At 43.6% G+C, this 16,741-nt stretch overlaps 1 protein-coding gene across 2 annotated transcripts in view; it reads right to left on the bottom strand.

Annotated features, from left to right (window-relative positions):
• GAD2 (glutamate decarboxylase 2) overlaps positions 1-16,741 on the bottom strand; it is a 69,486-nt gene that overhangs the window by 5,385 nt on the left and 47,360 nt on the right. For both annotated transcript variants that reach the window (XM_027122106.1, XM_027122107.1), the window contains exons 12-15: positions 13,670-13,748; positions 10,381-10,530; positions 4,182-4,289; positions 3,778-3,867 (exon numbers count right to left, since the gene is read on the bottom strand). In XM_027122106.1, coding sequence (XP_026977907.1) covers positions 3,778-3,867; positions 4,182-4,289; positions 10,381-10,530; positions 13,670-13,748 — 427 coding nt within the window. The remainder of the gene's footprint in view (positions 1-3,777; positions 3,868-4,181; positions 4,290-10,380; positions 10,531-13,669; positions 13,749-16,741) is intronic.

Raw genomic sequence — 16,741 nt, 5'->3', positions numbered from 1 at the left:
TTTTAAATGAAGGATAGATTCAAATAGAATGGTGTTATAAACATGGGACTTTTGAATATCAGCACTTAGATAATCATTGGTTTGCAATGAGGTTTTAATCCTCAAAGTACTCAGTGTGAAAAATCAACATGGTTCCCCACCAGGACGAATTATTTGTTAGTTATGAAAGCCAAAGCCAAAGCCAGACTTGACCTTCATGTTCACTTCACCTTCACTTCACATCCTGAACCTAATTTCCTCACCTAAAAATGAATGTGGATGATGATTCCAACATTGAGATTTTCTGATTCTAGATGAACACATTCTTACATCCCCTTCTGCTCCTTCCTTATTCCACAAGGAGGTAATGTAAGGAGGAATGTTCCTGTTGGGTTCATCCTCTTTCACCCAAAGGATTAACGATGTATGCAGGGCGTCAGGCTCATGCCGGGGAATAAATATAAAAAAGAATTTAAATATTTCAAGACTGGGATTAAGTTCTGAAAATGGATCTGCTAGAATAATGTAGCCTAAGGACATGAAATGTATCACTTTGTGCTGTGAGGCGTAGCAAGTCAGTGTGTTCCTGGGAAGAGAAATCCCAGATTAGAAAAAGAATTCCAAATCCATGTGTCTGCAGGAATTTAAGGAAAAAGATCACATAACTGTTCCTTAGTTTTATTTGTGCAATAAATCATGCTTGCTCTTTAGCACTGACAAAACAGTGATAACGCTCTACTCAGTGAATTAAATTCTGGTTTCGTTTTCGTAGGCAATCCAAGTAAGAATACACAGGAATGGGATTAATTATTAAGGACATTCAACACCAATTTTTGAAATAAATGCAGATCAGAAGTCCAAAGACTGACGGTAACAGCCATCATCCCAAACAGGTTTTGGCAGAAAGTAAGATTGAACCCCCCCCCCGCCCCCCCCCCAGTTCCTAAAGCTAGCTGGGTTGGCAGAAATCACAGCCATCTAAATACATATGGCTTTTGGTTGCTTCCAGAAAATGCTGCCGAACTCAAATTAGCAGGAACACGGAACATCTACTTCACTGCATGATCACTAACTACCAGTTAAGAAGGAAAATAAGAATCTGACTTTTCTGACGAGTATATAGTATTTTAATTTTTTTCTAGACCCTTTTCTGGGGGTCACATTCTTGGTTTTGCTGAATAAAGGAAGTCAGTTAGGAAAAAAGGGGCTGCATGTTGAAGAATTCACTGAAGGCTCAATCAACAGCTCTTTGGGGGTGCCTTAAGAGTCTGAGGGTACCATTGTATCCTTCGTGCCGTTAGCTTTTTCAATCCTTTAGAAAATAATAACCAGGGAACTCTTCCATAATTTAAATCCACATTTGTTTCCTCCAAAGAGGGCTCAGATTAAAGCATCATGAAATAATCTCACAAAGATACCACAGAAATGTATTTCTCACTATGTGTTACAAAACCTTTTTGTTTTTACATCATGGAAGGCTGAGAGAAATTTTGAAAAATCAAAAAGCATTATAACCATAAATAAGATATTTGAAAACATTAAAATCTCACCAATTAAATTTCCCATTACATTTAATAACATAGGCTTTAAAAAAGTCACTTTATATATGAGGCCAATCTACTTCTTTACCAATGTACTTTTTTTTTTTTTTTGCCGTACGCGGGCCTCCCACTGTTGTGGCCTCTCCCGCTGCGGAGCACAGGCTCCGGACGCGCAGGCTCAGCGGCCATGGCTCACGGGCCCAGCCGCTCCGCGGCATGTGGGATCTTCCCGGACCGGGACACGAACCCGTGTCCCCTGCATCGGCAGGCGGACTCTCATCCACTGCGCCACCAGGGAAGCCCTACCAATGTACTTTTTGTAATACTTTCTATAAACTTTTATTATTGTTTATTAGTATTTTTTATTGAGGTATAGTTGATTTATAATATATGTTTCAGTGATTCACAATTTTTAAAGGTTATACTCCATTTATAGTTATTATAAAATATCGGCTCTATTCCCTGTGCTGTACAATATATCCTTGTAGCTTATTATTTTATACATAGTAGTTAGTACTTCTTTACTTCCCTACCCCTATCTTGTCTCTCCTTACCAATGTACTTTTAAATCCACTGTTGACCTTCTGAAAGGCCATCAGTCAGTATAGGACTATAAAATCTGATAGAAGAGATGCAGATAATGATCAAATATAATAAAAATTAAAATTCAAGAAGATGATGAAGAAGAAAAAGAACCAGAAATACAAGAGGTGACCAACACAGTAAGTCCCCTACATACGAACGAGTGCCATTCCGAGACCACATTTGTAAGTCCAATTTGTTCGTAAGTCCAGCAAGGTTAGCCTAGGTACCCAACTAACACAATCAGCTATATAGTACTGTACTGTAATAGGTTTATAACAATTTTCATGCAAATAATACATAAAAAAACAAACACAAAAAATAAAGAAAACATGTTTAATCTTACAGTACAGTACCTTGGAAAGTATAGTAGTACCGTACGACAGCTGGCATACAGGGGCTGGCACTGAGTGAACAGGCAAGAAGAGTTACTGACTGGAGGAGGGAGAGGAGGTGGGAGATGGTAGAGCTGAAGGATCGTTAGCAATAGGAGACGGAGGGCAAGCTGCAATTTCACTCACACCTGACGATGGAATGCACGTTCACATCTTTGAAAGTTCACAACTTGAAGGTTCGTGTGTAGGGGACTTACTGTATGCCGCCTGGGACTCTTGTCTGATGAACACCTGCAGGACATCTCCTTGCCTCCTGCCTTGGTCTAATGCGTTTGTATGTGGTCCCGTCCCCATGGTGGTCCTGTCCCCATGGTGCCCCTGGCCTTCTGTGTCCACTTCGCCTCAGTGGCAGTGGGCCATCTGCACACTCACAGTCCTGACTGGAGCAGAAAATGCACCAACCAGATTCTCGTCTTTCCCTCCCTCATGAAGCTGTGGCTGGGCTCGTTTTAGTGATAACCATTTGTTACCTATATATCTGTCTTCAAGCCAAAGTGTGCACTGGGAAGACGTCTGTGATCCACTAGTAGGTTTCCTAAGTGTGTTTCCCTTCCCTATTCTGGAATATGTAAATGGCACGTTAGTTCAACAGACATTTCTCAGTGCCTATTGTATGCTGAGCCCTGTAGTGGGCAAGAGGCCACAAAGAGTAATTCCATTGCCTTGTTAGGTCCAGAATTTAACTTCTCTTCTGGCCCAGAAGACTCCACATTTCCTCCCATTTTGGGTCTATGTCAGTACTGACCAAGAGAGCTTTATGTAACCACACAGATGTTTTCTGTCTGCACAATCTGATATATTAGTCTCGAGTCACAAGTTAAAATGTGTCTCATGTGACTGAGAAGTGAATTTTGAGTTGAATTTAATTTTAATTTATTTAGATTTAAATAACTACATGTAGCTATTCTACCATATTGGACAGTGCAGATGATTTATTTCACCTTAGCGCTTTTCCCTCTGGGATTGTGTGTGTGTGTGTGTGTGTGTGTGTGCGTGTGTGTGTGTAGATTTTACTGGTCCCTGGACATTGTGTTTTAAGGGTTTCGCACTTAGTAAGAAACTTTTCTGAAACTCTGAAAAACTATTGACACAAGCGAACAAAAGTTAACCTTAATATTTTATGTGTTCTAATGTTTTCATTTCTAATTCTGAATTACTGAATTGACTAAGGATGAGGATGATTTCTCCTAAAGACATGCACATCTGTCATAAGGATGACATGCACGTGAAAGGTCTATTACATACACCGAGGTACAGATCAGAGGAGCTCGCGTCCTTACCTTAGAGAGGCGGCTCATTCTCTCTTCATTGTTGTCTAGAACACGCAAACTCGGAGGTACATACCAGAAGCAGACGTTTGTGTGCTGAGGCTACGAAAAGGAAAGTAAGATTCACGCTCAGCCCAAACTGGCAAGTTTGAAAATTCCAAGGACATTTCAAATCTATTCTGCAGCTTCCAGATACAATCCTGCTTTTCACATTTGTAATCACCTTTGGAGTGCCTGATTTTCACACCATTATACAGAGTCATTTTTTGTGAGTTTGATTTTTACCCTCTGACCCCTGCTTCTCCTTTGTAATGGTCCCACTTACGTGGACAGTACATTCTTAACATCAAAAAATACTAGTGATAAGAATTGGAATGGGCTAAACTTTGGAGGATTGTAGAAATCAGAATACATACCTTTCCATCAAACACCATTTCATAACCTTCTCGGTTTTTGATGATATTGTATAAATACTCCGCCAGCTCCAAACACTTATCAATATGTGCTTCAAACCCAGTGGTCCCCTAAGTGAGAGAAGAAGAAGAAGGCTTAGCAGGCTGAGAAAGGTGGGCGAGCTCTCAGGTGAGATGCGGGGACGAATCTCTCTGGACACTGGTGGCCTTTCTGCCCCTTCGGTCTCAGCTCTGCACCAGCACTTTCCTGACGTAAGACTGTGTTACTAGAGGCTTTCCTGGCAATTATCTCTCCTCTAACGCTCTCCCCGTCAGGTGCTTTTGTTCCCTTTCGCCATCACCGCTCTCCGTGGCACAATCCCTTTCTTTCTGAGCCTCCATTCCCCAGGCAATTATTTTGATTACTCGAGGAGAAAATTTGCCTCTGCCGCTCAGAGGAGTAATTATGGAAGTCATTAATGACCGGAGGGCTGGCTATCCTTTTCTTGTGGATAAGAAGCGTCGTCAGAGACACATCCCACCGCCAGGATGCCTGCTTAGTCCCTGCCCATCAGGTAAATTTGTCATTTCCAGACCCCACTTCTGTTCACCAGTGTACCCCCCATTATAGAACGAATAGGGTAGGTGCTCAATGAGTATCTGTTGGACGAACGGATGACAGTCTCTTGAGGGGCACACAAACCTTCGTTAGCCCGTCATTCTGCAAAGCTTGTTAGATTTCTCCTTTGGGGATAAATGGCCCATCTGTCTGTAATGGGTGAACATTATCACAGAGGTCTTTTAGTTTCCAGCTCTTGGAAGCCCAGGATCTGGACTTGGGAAAAACAACACAACAGCCTTGGACTGGAACTATTTAAGTGACAACAGGACACACTAGGGGATTACTTTTCAACACGGCTTTACGCCTAACTCCTTTGGTATTTGTGGAGCGCTCGGGGGACGCTTAGAGAAACAGCTAATGCTCATCCCAGGAGCTTAGAACAGGCCTGCCAGTGACTAATCCAAGCTGGCGTCTAGACGAAGCAACTGTGACACAGATGAGATGGGCCCACTTTCCTGGTAACACAGTCCCATCGTCCCAGCCAAAGGGGGGTCTGGCAGAGCCAGTGACTTGTAACCTCTGAAACGTGTTTAAGAACAAGCTGCATTAAAGAGGTCTGATGCGTTCAGAAATTCATGTCTTTGGAGACCGCCACCCTTGCTGACTGGTTCCTGTTGACTCCAAGGACCCAGCTGGTGCCTGACCATTCAGGCCAGCACCCCTGCGCTCCATGAGTCTGTGCGTGCCAAGGATTTAGGATTGGTTTGGGCCGACCTGGCAGTTTGGGTCCACTTGGGATGGACCTTAGGTAAGAGGGAGGGGAGTTGATTGTTCTCCAAACTGGATCCTTTGGACCAGCCTAGAGCTGGATTTCATCTCGCATGGACCTGATCCAGTTTATGTCCAGGACCAGTATGACTCTGACCTTGTCCAACCATATGGCCTTGGCTAACCTCTCTGGTCACATGGGAATGACGGTGCCTGTCTGATTTCCCACACAGAGACGTAGCAAGGTGAAATGAACGCTCTGAAAATGAGTGTGATTGTACTGCAAAGGGAGTGGGGTTACCACGGACGGGATGGGAGCCCTCCAGCCTTTGCTAGTCTGGGACTTCACTCTGGAGACGCTCAGGCGTACTCTGACTGCCCCCTCAGACGAAGGCTAAAGAGGTACAGGGGGAGCGATGCAGGAGCTCCGATGTGCCCTTTGAAGCCTGGGGCTCCTCCTTTCAAATGGGGTATTTATGGGAAAAAGACCTATATTTTATTTTCAAGGTTTTGCAGGTTTTTAGGAGATTCTCCAAAATTCATTCGTTTATCAAATGCTTGTTGAATCATTATATACCACACAGCTCTTCTTATGAAAATGACAAAGACACATATAAAACCTTATCAGGCATCACATCGCCGTGACCTGAGTCACTGTGACGGAAGCTGAAGCTTCAGAGGAGCACTTGTGGGTGGAAGGCTGGATCCCAGCATCAGGCTACACTGAAGGAGCTTTGGGAGAAAGATGTCTTATCCCTCACCCCCACACACCCAGGATGGGTTTAGAGGCACCCACTCAGGCCCTCTCACTTCTCATCTGGATGGCAGCACCCTCATTTTCCTTCAGTCAACTGAGACTCCCTACTAGCTCAAAATACGCCCTTTAGCCCCTGCCTGACCTTCCTCCTGGGATGTCCTTTTCCCAGCTCTGCTGGTCAAAATCCTAGTTATTCTACCATCCTGTTCACGACCCATCTCGAAGATCACCTCTTGATAAATCGTTCTTGGCTTCCAACCTAGGACTGAACTCTCCCTTCTTTAACTCTTCAAGGTGTGTCTGTGTTTCCTTTATAACCAGTTGTGTTCTGTCCTTTGTGATGGTCATTGGAGCGCTTCTCTTTCCTGCCCGGAGAACTGCAGCCCCTGGGCCCATTCAGCGCCAGGCACAGTAACAGATGCTCAGTATCTGCTTATTAAAATAAATTAATATCTTAGAGAGAAAGGGAACGTTCAGTCGCTCAGCAAAGAGTGCCAGGCATTCCCCTTAATAGTTTTCTCCTGTTATTTTTTTTCCCTCAGCCATTTGCCAACTCCTCTGTTATCTACATTTTAATTACAGAGGCCAATCATAGAAAACTATAAGGAAATCTGACAATTTGCATAATCATATACAAACACGAAGATTTACGGTAAAAACTCAATAGTTACATATTAAGCCATCACTGCAGGCCTAAAAAAGGGGACTCCTTTTAAGATTTTTGGGGTTTTTTTAAATGTCTACCCGTGAGTTTTAACCACTGAGGTTAAAGTCCTAGGATTCTCTAATAAAATTCAGACAAAATAAACGGTCTACCCAATAAGAATAGAGTTGAGGGCAGACACAGTGTCTTTGCCAGTGCAAGGCTTACAGATCATACCACCATCCAGAACACCTCCCAGCATCCCACATCAGGAGGCTCAATATTTTCTTTTTTGCATTAATCTGCTCCAGTCAAGTTGTCTTGGATTTAACATGACGGCCGTCTTCATTGCATTCATAAGTCCAATCTGTCCATAAGTCCAACAAGGTTAGCCTGGGTACCCAACTAACTCAATCGGCTATATAGTACTGTACTGTAAAAGGTTTATAATACTTTTAACAAATAATACATAAGAAACAAACACAGAAAATAGTACTGTAAAGTACACAAAAGCACAACCACTTGTAGAGGATGCACACACGTGACAAGGTACACCAGACACGTGAACTAACTTACGTGATTGGACATGTGAAGGCACGTTCGCATCTTTGAAAGTTTGCACCTTGAAGGTTCGTATGTAGAGGACTTACTGTACTGCTTTGGCAGATGCAAAATAGAATGACATGGCCAACTTTCTTACGGCTCTCCTTAGGAGTGGGTACTTCTCCTGCCCTGTCTGGCATTACTACAGGGTTAGGGGTGTTGGATTGTAATTATCCTCACCCTTGATGTGGACTGTAGGGCTGAGCTTATTACTTTAATAATTATTATCACTTCACTTTTTAAAAAGGCAGCTTTAAGTTGAAAGACAATGAACGTTTTTCCCGTTTAGCTGTCTAGACACTTAAGGGTTTGCGTAAGGAATTAAAAAAATATGTGTCCACGTCTTCTAAGTAACTCAAATTCTCACTTGTAATTCTTCACTGTCATCCATTTCTGCATTTTAAGCGTAAATAATGTGTTGACTTTCATCAATTACCAAGTTACCAGTGTGTCTTCATTTTTGTTCACACCTTATATATGAATGTTAGAAAATGCATTATTCCTTTACACAAACACGATGTACATGAAATAATTACTTTAAAATATTTTAAATTCTGGATGATGATAATGTATAATATTAAACTATTTTTCGATGCAAAAAAAAAAAATGTGTCCATAAGTTACGTAGCCACTGTGATTTTTCTCTTTCTCTCTCTCTCTTGTTACCCCCTCTTCTGGTGCCTGTATTTCAGCCCCTTAGAAACTGGATCCTTTGCCTTTATTTCAAGCTTCATTTGGTCCTGCTGTTTAATTCACACCTGACGGCCTCCGAGTGATTTCTCTGAGAACCAGCCGGCTGCACCACACTGGCAGGGAGGTTTCCGATGGAAAAGCAGCAGCAGGAACCGATGAACAGTGTCAGAAACATTTTTGTATAAATATAGCTAATGATCATCATTTTAATAAAAACACCAGGGGAACAAGAGACAAAAAGAGTGATACTGGACAATGTTTAGAGACCAAGCTCGCTTCAACGTACTAGCTGATGTTTACCTTCGTCATTTTACAATTCCCACAAATCAATGAAATGAAAAACCGGCTCGTTTTAAAACCGCCTGAGAGGGCTTCCCTGGTGGCGCAGTGGTTGGGAGTCCGCCTGCCGATGCAGGGGACACGGGTTCGTGCCCCGGTCTGGGAAGATCCCACATGCCGCGGAGCGGCTGGGCCTGTGAGCCATGGCCGCTGAGCCTGCGCGTCCGGAGCCTGTGCTCCACGACGGCAGAGGCCACAGCAGTGAGAGGCCCGCGTACCGCAAAAAAAAAAAAAAAAAACCAGCCTGAGAGGACACCAATAATCTACGTTCTCGATTGATTTATTTTTGCCAAATGAAAGTGTTACTGCTTACCGCATGAGTCTTGCCTTGGGCGGTGGGGACCAGATACCTATCCTTGTCAGGCTCTCAACTTTCAAAAGAGGAAAGGGAAGGGGTCCCCTGCCCAGCTCAAGGGATTTGACCTCACTCATCACCCATCTTTGTGGGGCAGTAACTCACCTTGGGCCTCACTCCAGGTAGCTGTCTGATCCTTAGCAATACTTAGAGAAAACTCAGCCGGGGCAAATACCATCATGGAGGCTTGTTTGAAGACCATGTAGTCTAGCCATCCTCGGAAACCATCTAAGAGTTATTTGTGCATCGAGCAAAAGGCGTGTGTCCATATCATAGTTTTTAACACAGTCTTTCTAGTTAAACTGCCCTTTTCCAGGATGGGTTTAAAGAAGATTCCATAAGACAGTTGCTGACTGCATTGTTTCACTCCCAAGCCCCCTCTTTTTCTTGTTAGCCACCCGCCTCTCTGAACTGTTTGAGTCGATTCAGTTTGCTTTGAACACTTTTATAAACACCGGCATATGGACTGGGTGCTGTGGACGTGGGCCATACCTCTTTACACAGACCTGAGGAAGGACCCATTCGGTGGTCTCATGCAGCAGACCAAGTTATTTGCTTGTTCCTATGGTGCTGAACCTGTTACCTCTTTGTGTAGGCTCCTTAGAAAGCTGAGAGCCAAATTTGTGGACCATTTCCCAAACACACAGGACCTCAGGGCATGCCAGCTTCCCTCTCATCTCTCCCTTTGTCAGGTTTCTCTCACGTACTATGTTAGCAGTTGGATTTTTCTAGCAGTTGGGTTTTTCCAGTGTCCCCGCTGGCTTTGGCCGTTGCCTCCCATGGGAGATTAATGAAACCAGGTGGAAGGTCACTGATTTGTGACATGTAAGTTAGGAATCTGGCCAAAATGAAAAATAGGATCTTTGACCCTTCCAGCCTGCTTACATTTAACTGCACACATATGCTCTTTGAAAGCTATAATTAGGTCCAGCCAGTGGCGCACACCATTAGTTACAGAGTTCCATTTCTGAAAGAGGGGTGATCATCTACCATTAAATTCTGAGGTAAACAGAGAAACTGAACCAAAAGAGGTCGCTAGGTAGTTCCAGAGTTTTTGAAAAAAGCTTTATAACTAGAGGTTACCCTGTGAAATGTCAAAAATAAACTATCGTGCTGGGTTTTTTCTTTTTCCTTTTTATTCTCCAAACAAAAAGGCTGCATTTAACCTGCCCAACGGATCAATCACTGGGTAAAAAACAAGAGCTGGGAGAAGAACAACAATGAAGCACTTCTTAGGGATCCAGAGGTTCTGCCGTATAACGCAACGTGTATTGGTGTTCTAGATGAGTGAGCATTAGAAGCAATTAGGTTTAAAAGAAAGAAAACACTCAATGGGTTTTCTTATATTCTTGTCCGTGTAGATAACTAGAGCTAGGATTCAAGACACTTAATCTTGGGTAAATAATTTTCAATTTGCAAATCAATTTTTAACATGTCATCATAAGGGTCACCAGATATAGTGTCTGTTTTTAGTCGACATTCAGCCGATCCCAGCGTGCTCACCTTTGCTCTCCACATTAGCCAGAGTTTAAAAACATCAACGTGACGTCCACACTGTAAGGCCTTATCTCCAGTGTCGTAGGACAGGTCGTAGTGTTTATCTTGCTGAAAGAGGTAGGAGGCCTGCATCTGGTTGCAACTCTGCATCAATCCCTAGAAGAGAAGAGAAGACTTAGGAAACTCTGCTGACTTTATTAGGTATTCTATTAGATTTACATTGTGATGGAAATTATTAATTAAAAAAAATAAAAGAAAGAGGCACTGAATATCCTGGAGAAAGAATCAAATGAGAAAAAAAAATGAGGCCAATATCTCGACAGGATGGGCTGTTGTGATAGGTCAAGTCTATAGGATAAATGGCTAAGGGTCAGCTGTCACCAGAGGTTAACAACAGGGCATATATGTACTTTTACTCTCCTTTTTAAGAGAAGGCATTTATCTTTTTTAAAATTTGTTGATTATTCTACTTAAGATTTACAATACCCTTTATTATGGCTGGTTATTAATAATTCCCATCTTACAGATGAGACTGAATCTCAAAAACTTTCTGTAAGCTGCTCTGTAAATTACACCTAGAAATGGAACAGTTGGGATGTAAATCCAGGTCAGGCGAATTTCAGTGAGAAGGCATTTATTTTTTAAAAAATCTATCAGAGTATAATGTTCATTGGGAGAATATCCTGATGTTCTGGTTTTGTTGTAAGCAAACTATTTTGGAAACTCTTGGGTTTTGTAAAATATTATTGGTGTGATTCTTCTACTGTTTCGTCCATATTTAGTTCAAGTACTTTATCATCTAGCTATAAGGGTTTGAGTTCTTTATGGATATCATAGTTTTTAAGACAGTTCATTGCTATCGTTTTTATAAGCTAAAATCTAAAACAATAAAGACATTGCTACTCTGGGGTCTTCAACAGGGAATCTTTGAGATGTCACACTCCTCTCTCAAGAGTGGTTAAAGCTTGAGCACTGTGGGTTTTTGTTTTTTTTGTGTGTGTGGTGCGCGGGCCTCTCACTGTTGTGGCCTCTCCCGTTGCGGAGCACAGGCTCCGGACGCGCAGGCTCAGCGGCCATGGCTCACGGGCCCAGCCGCTCCGCGGCATGTGGGATTCTCCCAGACCAGGGCACGAACCCGCATCCCCTGCATTGGCAGGCGGACCCTCAACCACTGTGCCACCAGGGAAGCCCGAGCACTGTGTTTTCATACTCATTTGCTAATGGTAGTTACAGTAGAAAGTTTCATTGTCAATTACCATTAATTTGCCCTTGCACCACGAGCTTACTATGGAAAATGGGTGGCAAAGTGATTGAACTATTCCAAAGACCAGTGAATGAATCATGTTCTCTGACTAAAACAGCATCATTACTCTCCTCACCACACTGCAATTTGTCTCGAACCACAGGAAGCCTTTGACGCTTTGGTTATCCACAGTGTGATTGTGATGTTACAGAAACTTTGGCATTTACTTTTTTCTTTCGTGACTCACGACAAGAGAAGAAAAGACTAAACTGTGATCACTTCGTTGAAGTTAGAAGTGAGAGCCCTTTTTAAAAGTTCTCCAAACTGAAACAGAAGGCAACTAAAATTTGATCTAGGTCCTGAAAGACCAGACCGAGGGTCCAGATGGTAGACAACAGAACTGGGCTCAGTCTTGTAGTCTGGCCTTCTTATTCAGTGGAATTCATTAAGTAATTTTTTCTTGAGACTAGTAGAAATTCAATACAATGTAATTGTAATAGAGCAGTGGAATGACATTGAATTGGACTCGAAGACCAGCGAGACTGAAAATTGCAATTGGTGCATGTATTTTGTTTCACGGTCACAGAAACTTAGCACCATTTTCCCCCAGCCATGCGAGCTCGTGCTTAGGTGCCATCAGTCCTAAGGGAGACCGCTCAGGGAGTGCAGAATCATGGACAGACCAGACCAGCTTCTACTGGGATAGGAAAAGCAACGCAAAGCACATGACCTCTAGAAGGTGGGACAGCGCCAGCCTCATTGTACAAAAGGATAAGTAAAAGTCACATAAAGCTGAGACAGTGTCCTGATTCTGAGCCATTATATCCTAAACTATTTAAAATACGTGAATAGCTGCTGGTTGTGAAACAGTTGCCGTCAAAGAAATTCTCCTGGTCAAGTAAACTTTGGAAACTATCATAAATACCTTCGTTTTACATATTTATAATATATATCAGCAACTGAAAGCTCTGATATGCCCTGAAGTAATGAAACTTGTTTTTAACTCTTTAAGCTAATATATCGCACGCTTTTTGAAAACCGAGAACTCTCTTAACACAGAGTACTTAATACCATCTTATAGCATTCCTTCCCCTCCCCTTTTTTTTTTTTTTGGCTACACCACAAGGCATGCAGGATCTTAGTTCCCCAAACAGGGATCAAACCCGTGCACCCTGCAGTGGAAGCACCGAGTCTTAACCACTGGACCTCCAGGGAAGTTCCTATTCCTTCCCCTTCTATCTCTCTGTCCTCTTACTAATAAGTGTTTGCCCAATGTCCATTCAGTCACCTCCCCTGATGATGAATTTATTCCTACATAAGTAATTCATTACCGGTTGGGCAGCTTAATTTTCAGAAAAGCATTCCTTTTACTGATCCCAAGTCAGACCTCAAATCATGGTAATTCGGATTTTACCATCAAAGCTGTACTACCCAGTGTTACGAACCCAGCTCCCTGGAGCGCCAAGCAAAAACGAATCTCTCCCACTTGAGTCATTTATGCTGCAAAGGCTGCCTTCCTCTCGGCCCTTTACATTAAATTTTTTTAGACGAAACATCTTTAGTTCCTTCAACCACCTCTCCTCCATGTGAACTAAGGTTCCTCACTGTTCGAGCTCTAGCTTGATGGGGTTCCCTATACGATTTGACCTAAGCAAACCACTCCAGGTGTGGTTTAACCAAATGACAGTGGGGAACTGCCACCTGCCTCGTCCTGAAGCTCCACCTCTTCTATCCCATTACTATTTTTTGAATGGTATTTCTCTCTTGACCCACCGTTGACCCTGCAGAGTACAACCTAATGTCCTACGCCTTTTTCACAAGTACAACAATTTAGCCATTCATGGAACATGCCTGTCTTGTCTTGTCAAAATACAACCATCCTATATTTGGACAGAAAAGCAGGTCCTTACAATTATCTTAATTAACAATCTCCCCTTTTTGTGGATGCGGCTCACTGTTCCAGCCTGTAAAACCATGCTGGTTTTGTCACTACACACATTTACTCTATACAACCCCACCTATGGACCGGGCCACGAGTCAGGAAAGACATACCTCTTCTCTAACCAGGAGAGCAGAGCACTGCAAAGGGACGCCCATCATCTTATGTGGATTCCATGTCACAGAGTTGGCCCTAAAGGAAAGAAATCACGTTAAGAGGGTGGCACCCGTGACGGGCACAGAGGACCCTGTGATGGGCAACAGTGCTCGAGGTTCTTGGCACTGTTGCTCAGACTCCAGCATGACATTAATTTACAAAACGAGAAGTGGACTCTTCAATCTACAACTTTTTCTTTGTCTGCAGAGACAGTAGGTGAGGGCTAGTATGTCCATTCAGCCTCCATGGTGGTCTGAGAACCTCTCTGAGTGACTGGGATCATCCAGTCCAGGGTCCCCCCTGTGGTCACCACGGAGCAGGGCACCAGGCAGGGGCCCTCATGTGCCTCCAGTGTCCCTGCTTCTGACACAACAGCCCTGCCCTGGAGCTCAGAGCAATGGCTCATGACACAGCTGAACTTCGTTCTTTTCCCAACCTAGTTCCTCCTTCTTCCCATTCAGTCAATTACCAAAGGTCTCAAATGTGTCCTTTCGTAACAGCTTCTAGCTCATCCCCTGCTTCCATCTCTTGTCTCATCCAGAGATATCCTTCTGGACCGCGGGGGAGATGAGCTACGGCTCCTACAGCAGCTTCCAATCTATTTTGTCCCAACATACTTGATAAACAGAATGCTCTCCCGTCAGTAACAGCGATCCTCAGCTCAGGGGTTTATGCTATTTGCAAAGCCTAAACCACAGTCCTGGTACAGAGTCCTTTAATAATAACTATTATTATTATTATTTTAATCTGGATATATTGTCTTAACTGATGCTTGGTTTCCACTTCATCCTCCACCCGGTACCATAGTTATTTTCTAGCTCTGTTTACGGCGCTCTCCTCTTTCCTTTTGCCTCCGGCCTAAATTCCAAACTGCGGGGTGTGGCTCACGTGTCCACACAGGTGACCCCAGGCCACGGGGCCAGCCTTGAGTCCTGTCAGTTTGCCATACCACTTTCCATCACACCAGAGTACGTTTTGTCCTCAGAAAATTCTATGCTCATGCTCCTGGGTCTCCTAGGGCTATTTCCTCTTCCTAGAATGTCATCTCCCGTTGCTTCACTTGGTTAAATCCCACTTATCCTTTAAGGTCGATCAAGTATGGTCTCTGCAGCCTTCTTCAACTCCCCGCTGTGCTCTTCCAACCCCTTCCTCCCCCAGCTCCCGGGAAAGCAGCTGCTCTCTTCACAGGAGTCTCTGCGCATGTCTTCTGAGAGACGGAGAATCCTTGAGGAAGAGCCTCGGGAACGCGACCTTGGCATAAACAGACTCACGGGAGGAAGGAAAGTAGTAGGACCATCCGTGGCAGCTGTCTCCAGGGCGCTGCACGTTGCTGGCCCTCTCCTGGCTGAGCAACAGACCGGGGCTCACCCTGTTCCCGGCACTCAAGGTGTGAGAACCTTGGGAAGAAATGAGATGCTGGGAAAGATCCCATTCATCCAGTTGATGAATGGCGGTCATCGCTGGTCAGTCAGAGAACACTTACTGGCCTGGGGATCTTATCTGAATGGATGAATAGTCCAGCTCATTGGCTGGTCTTTCTTTAGCTTTGACACTGGCTGTCAGATGTGTTGGAATCAGGGAAAGAAGCGAAGGCAGTTCATGGCCAGATGGCTACACCCCTGCATGGTGGACTAAAAGACTTCAGGAATAATAATTAAAAAAAAAAAAAAAAAAAACTGATATTGAAAAGCTCCTTCTAGGAAAACTTCTCCTTGCTCTTTAGAATGACCCCAGAGTCAAGAAACCTGGGCTCTGAGCTGTAGGAAAATAATGGTTAAGGGAGGGGAGCTCGAGTTTGTATTCAGCTTCTATCACTTCCTAGCTGTGCGACCTTAAGCAGGTTACTTAACCTCTCTGTGCCTTGATTTCCTTGTGTCTAAAAGGAGAATAATGGTAAATTGTTTGGGTTAAGGGCTTATAACTGTGTCCAACGCACAGTAAACATCAAATAAGGTTGGCTCTTGCTACTGATTTCAACTCTATCATTCACGAGCTTTGTGACACTGGGCACACATACACTGTCATTCTGTACATTCTATCATATTCTATAGCTAGATGCCTGATCCTGATGAAACGCAGCTTTCTCGGTAATGGCACCTGGTGGAGAAGAAGATAGCTGTTCTCCACGGCTCTGACCGAGGGTGTTTATTTCTCTGCAGCGGCCCATTTGTCTTTCTAGACTAGAAGCTGCCTAGACTCACACCGACTGGTCACTGAATTCTCAGAGGGGCTGCCTCATGAAGGTGCAAAAAGACGCATAGAGGGATTCAAAGACAGGGCATTCGTTCACTGGAGAAACGTTAGCCATCTGGGAAAAACAGCCTCGGCTTCATTTCAAAATGTTTTGCAGTGGGATTCAGTCCTCTGTGATTTTCCCTAAGCTGGAGAGAGCTGAGCCCCTAGGGCCGTTTTGAGACATATCCCAGGGCCGTCGTTGGCACCTCAAACTCAGAAGATCCCAAGTGAACTCGTTAACTTGCTCCCTTCTCAATCCTTCAGATCTTCTCTCTCTCCTCTATCCTGGACCTCGATTCCTTGCACCCGTTTCCTCCCAAGCGTCCAGCTCCCAAACCTTAGTGTTTTGGTTTCATTCTCTTTTTTTCCCTCTACTGATATCACCCCTTGCAGGTTTTTTTTTTTTAATTCTGTATAAAGCACTTTATTCTGTAGTACTTTGGTGCTAGATTGTGTGTGTGTGTATGTATGAGTATCATTTGGAAAATTTTCAGTATTCACACACTAACTACACGTACTATGTATTTACTATTGACAGGCACTGCTCTAATTGATTCAGATGGACTAATTTATCTAATCCATACAACAGTAACCCTGTGAGGTACATACTGTTATTGTACCAGTTTTAAAGATGGAGAGACACCTTGCCCAAGGGTACACAACCAGCAAGTGGGATTCAAGCCATTGCCTGTCTACACAGGGTCCTTGTTCTAACCGTGACCTAATGCCACAGGTATTCACTCAAAACCCTGGAGAGTCTGCACTGTTTCCTTGGGATGTGACTGGTATATGCA

The sequence above is a fragment of the Aethalodelphis obliquidens genome, unplaced genomic scaffold, assembly GCF_003676395.1.
Source record: "Aethalodelphis obliquidens isolate GAN/ISIS:26980383/991018 unplaced genomic scaffold, ASM367639v1 scaffold23, whole genome shotgun sequence".
Taxonomy (NCBI): Eukaryota; Metazoa; Chordata; class Mammalia; order Artiodactyla; family Delphinidae; genus Aethalodelphis; species Aethalodelphis obliquidens.
Note: the sequence above shows the minus strand (reverse complement) of the source record. Positions and strands in the feature narration are given on the sequence as shown.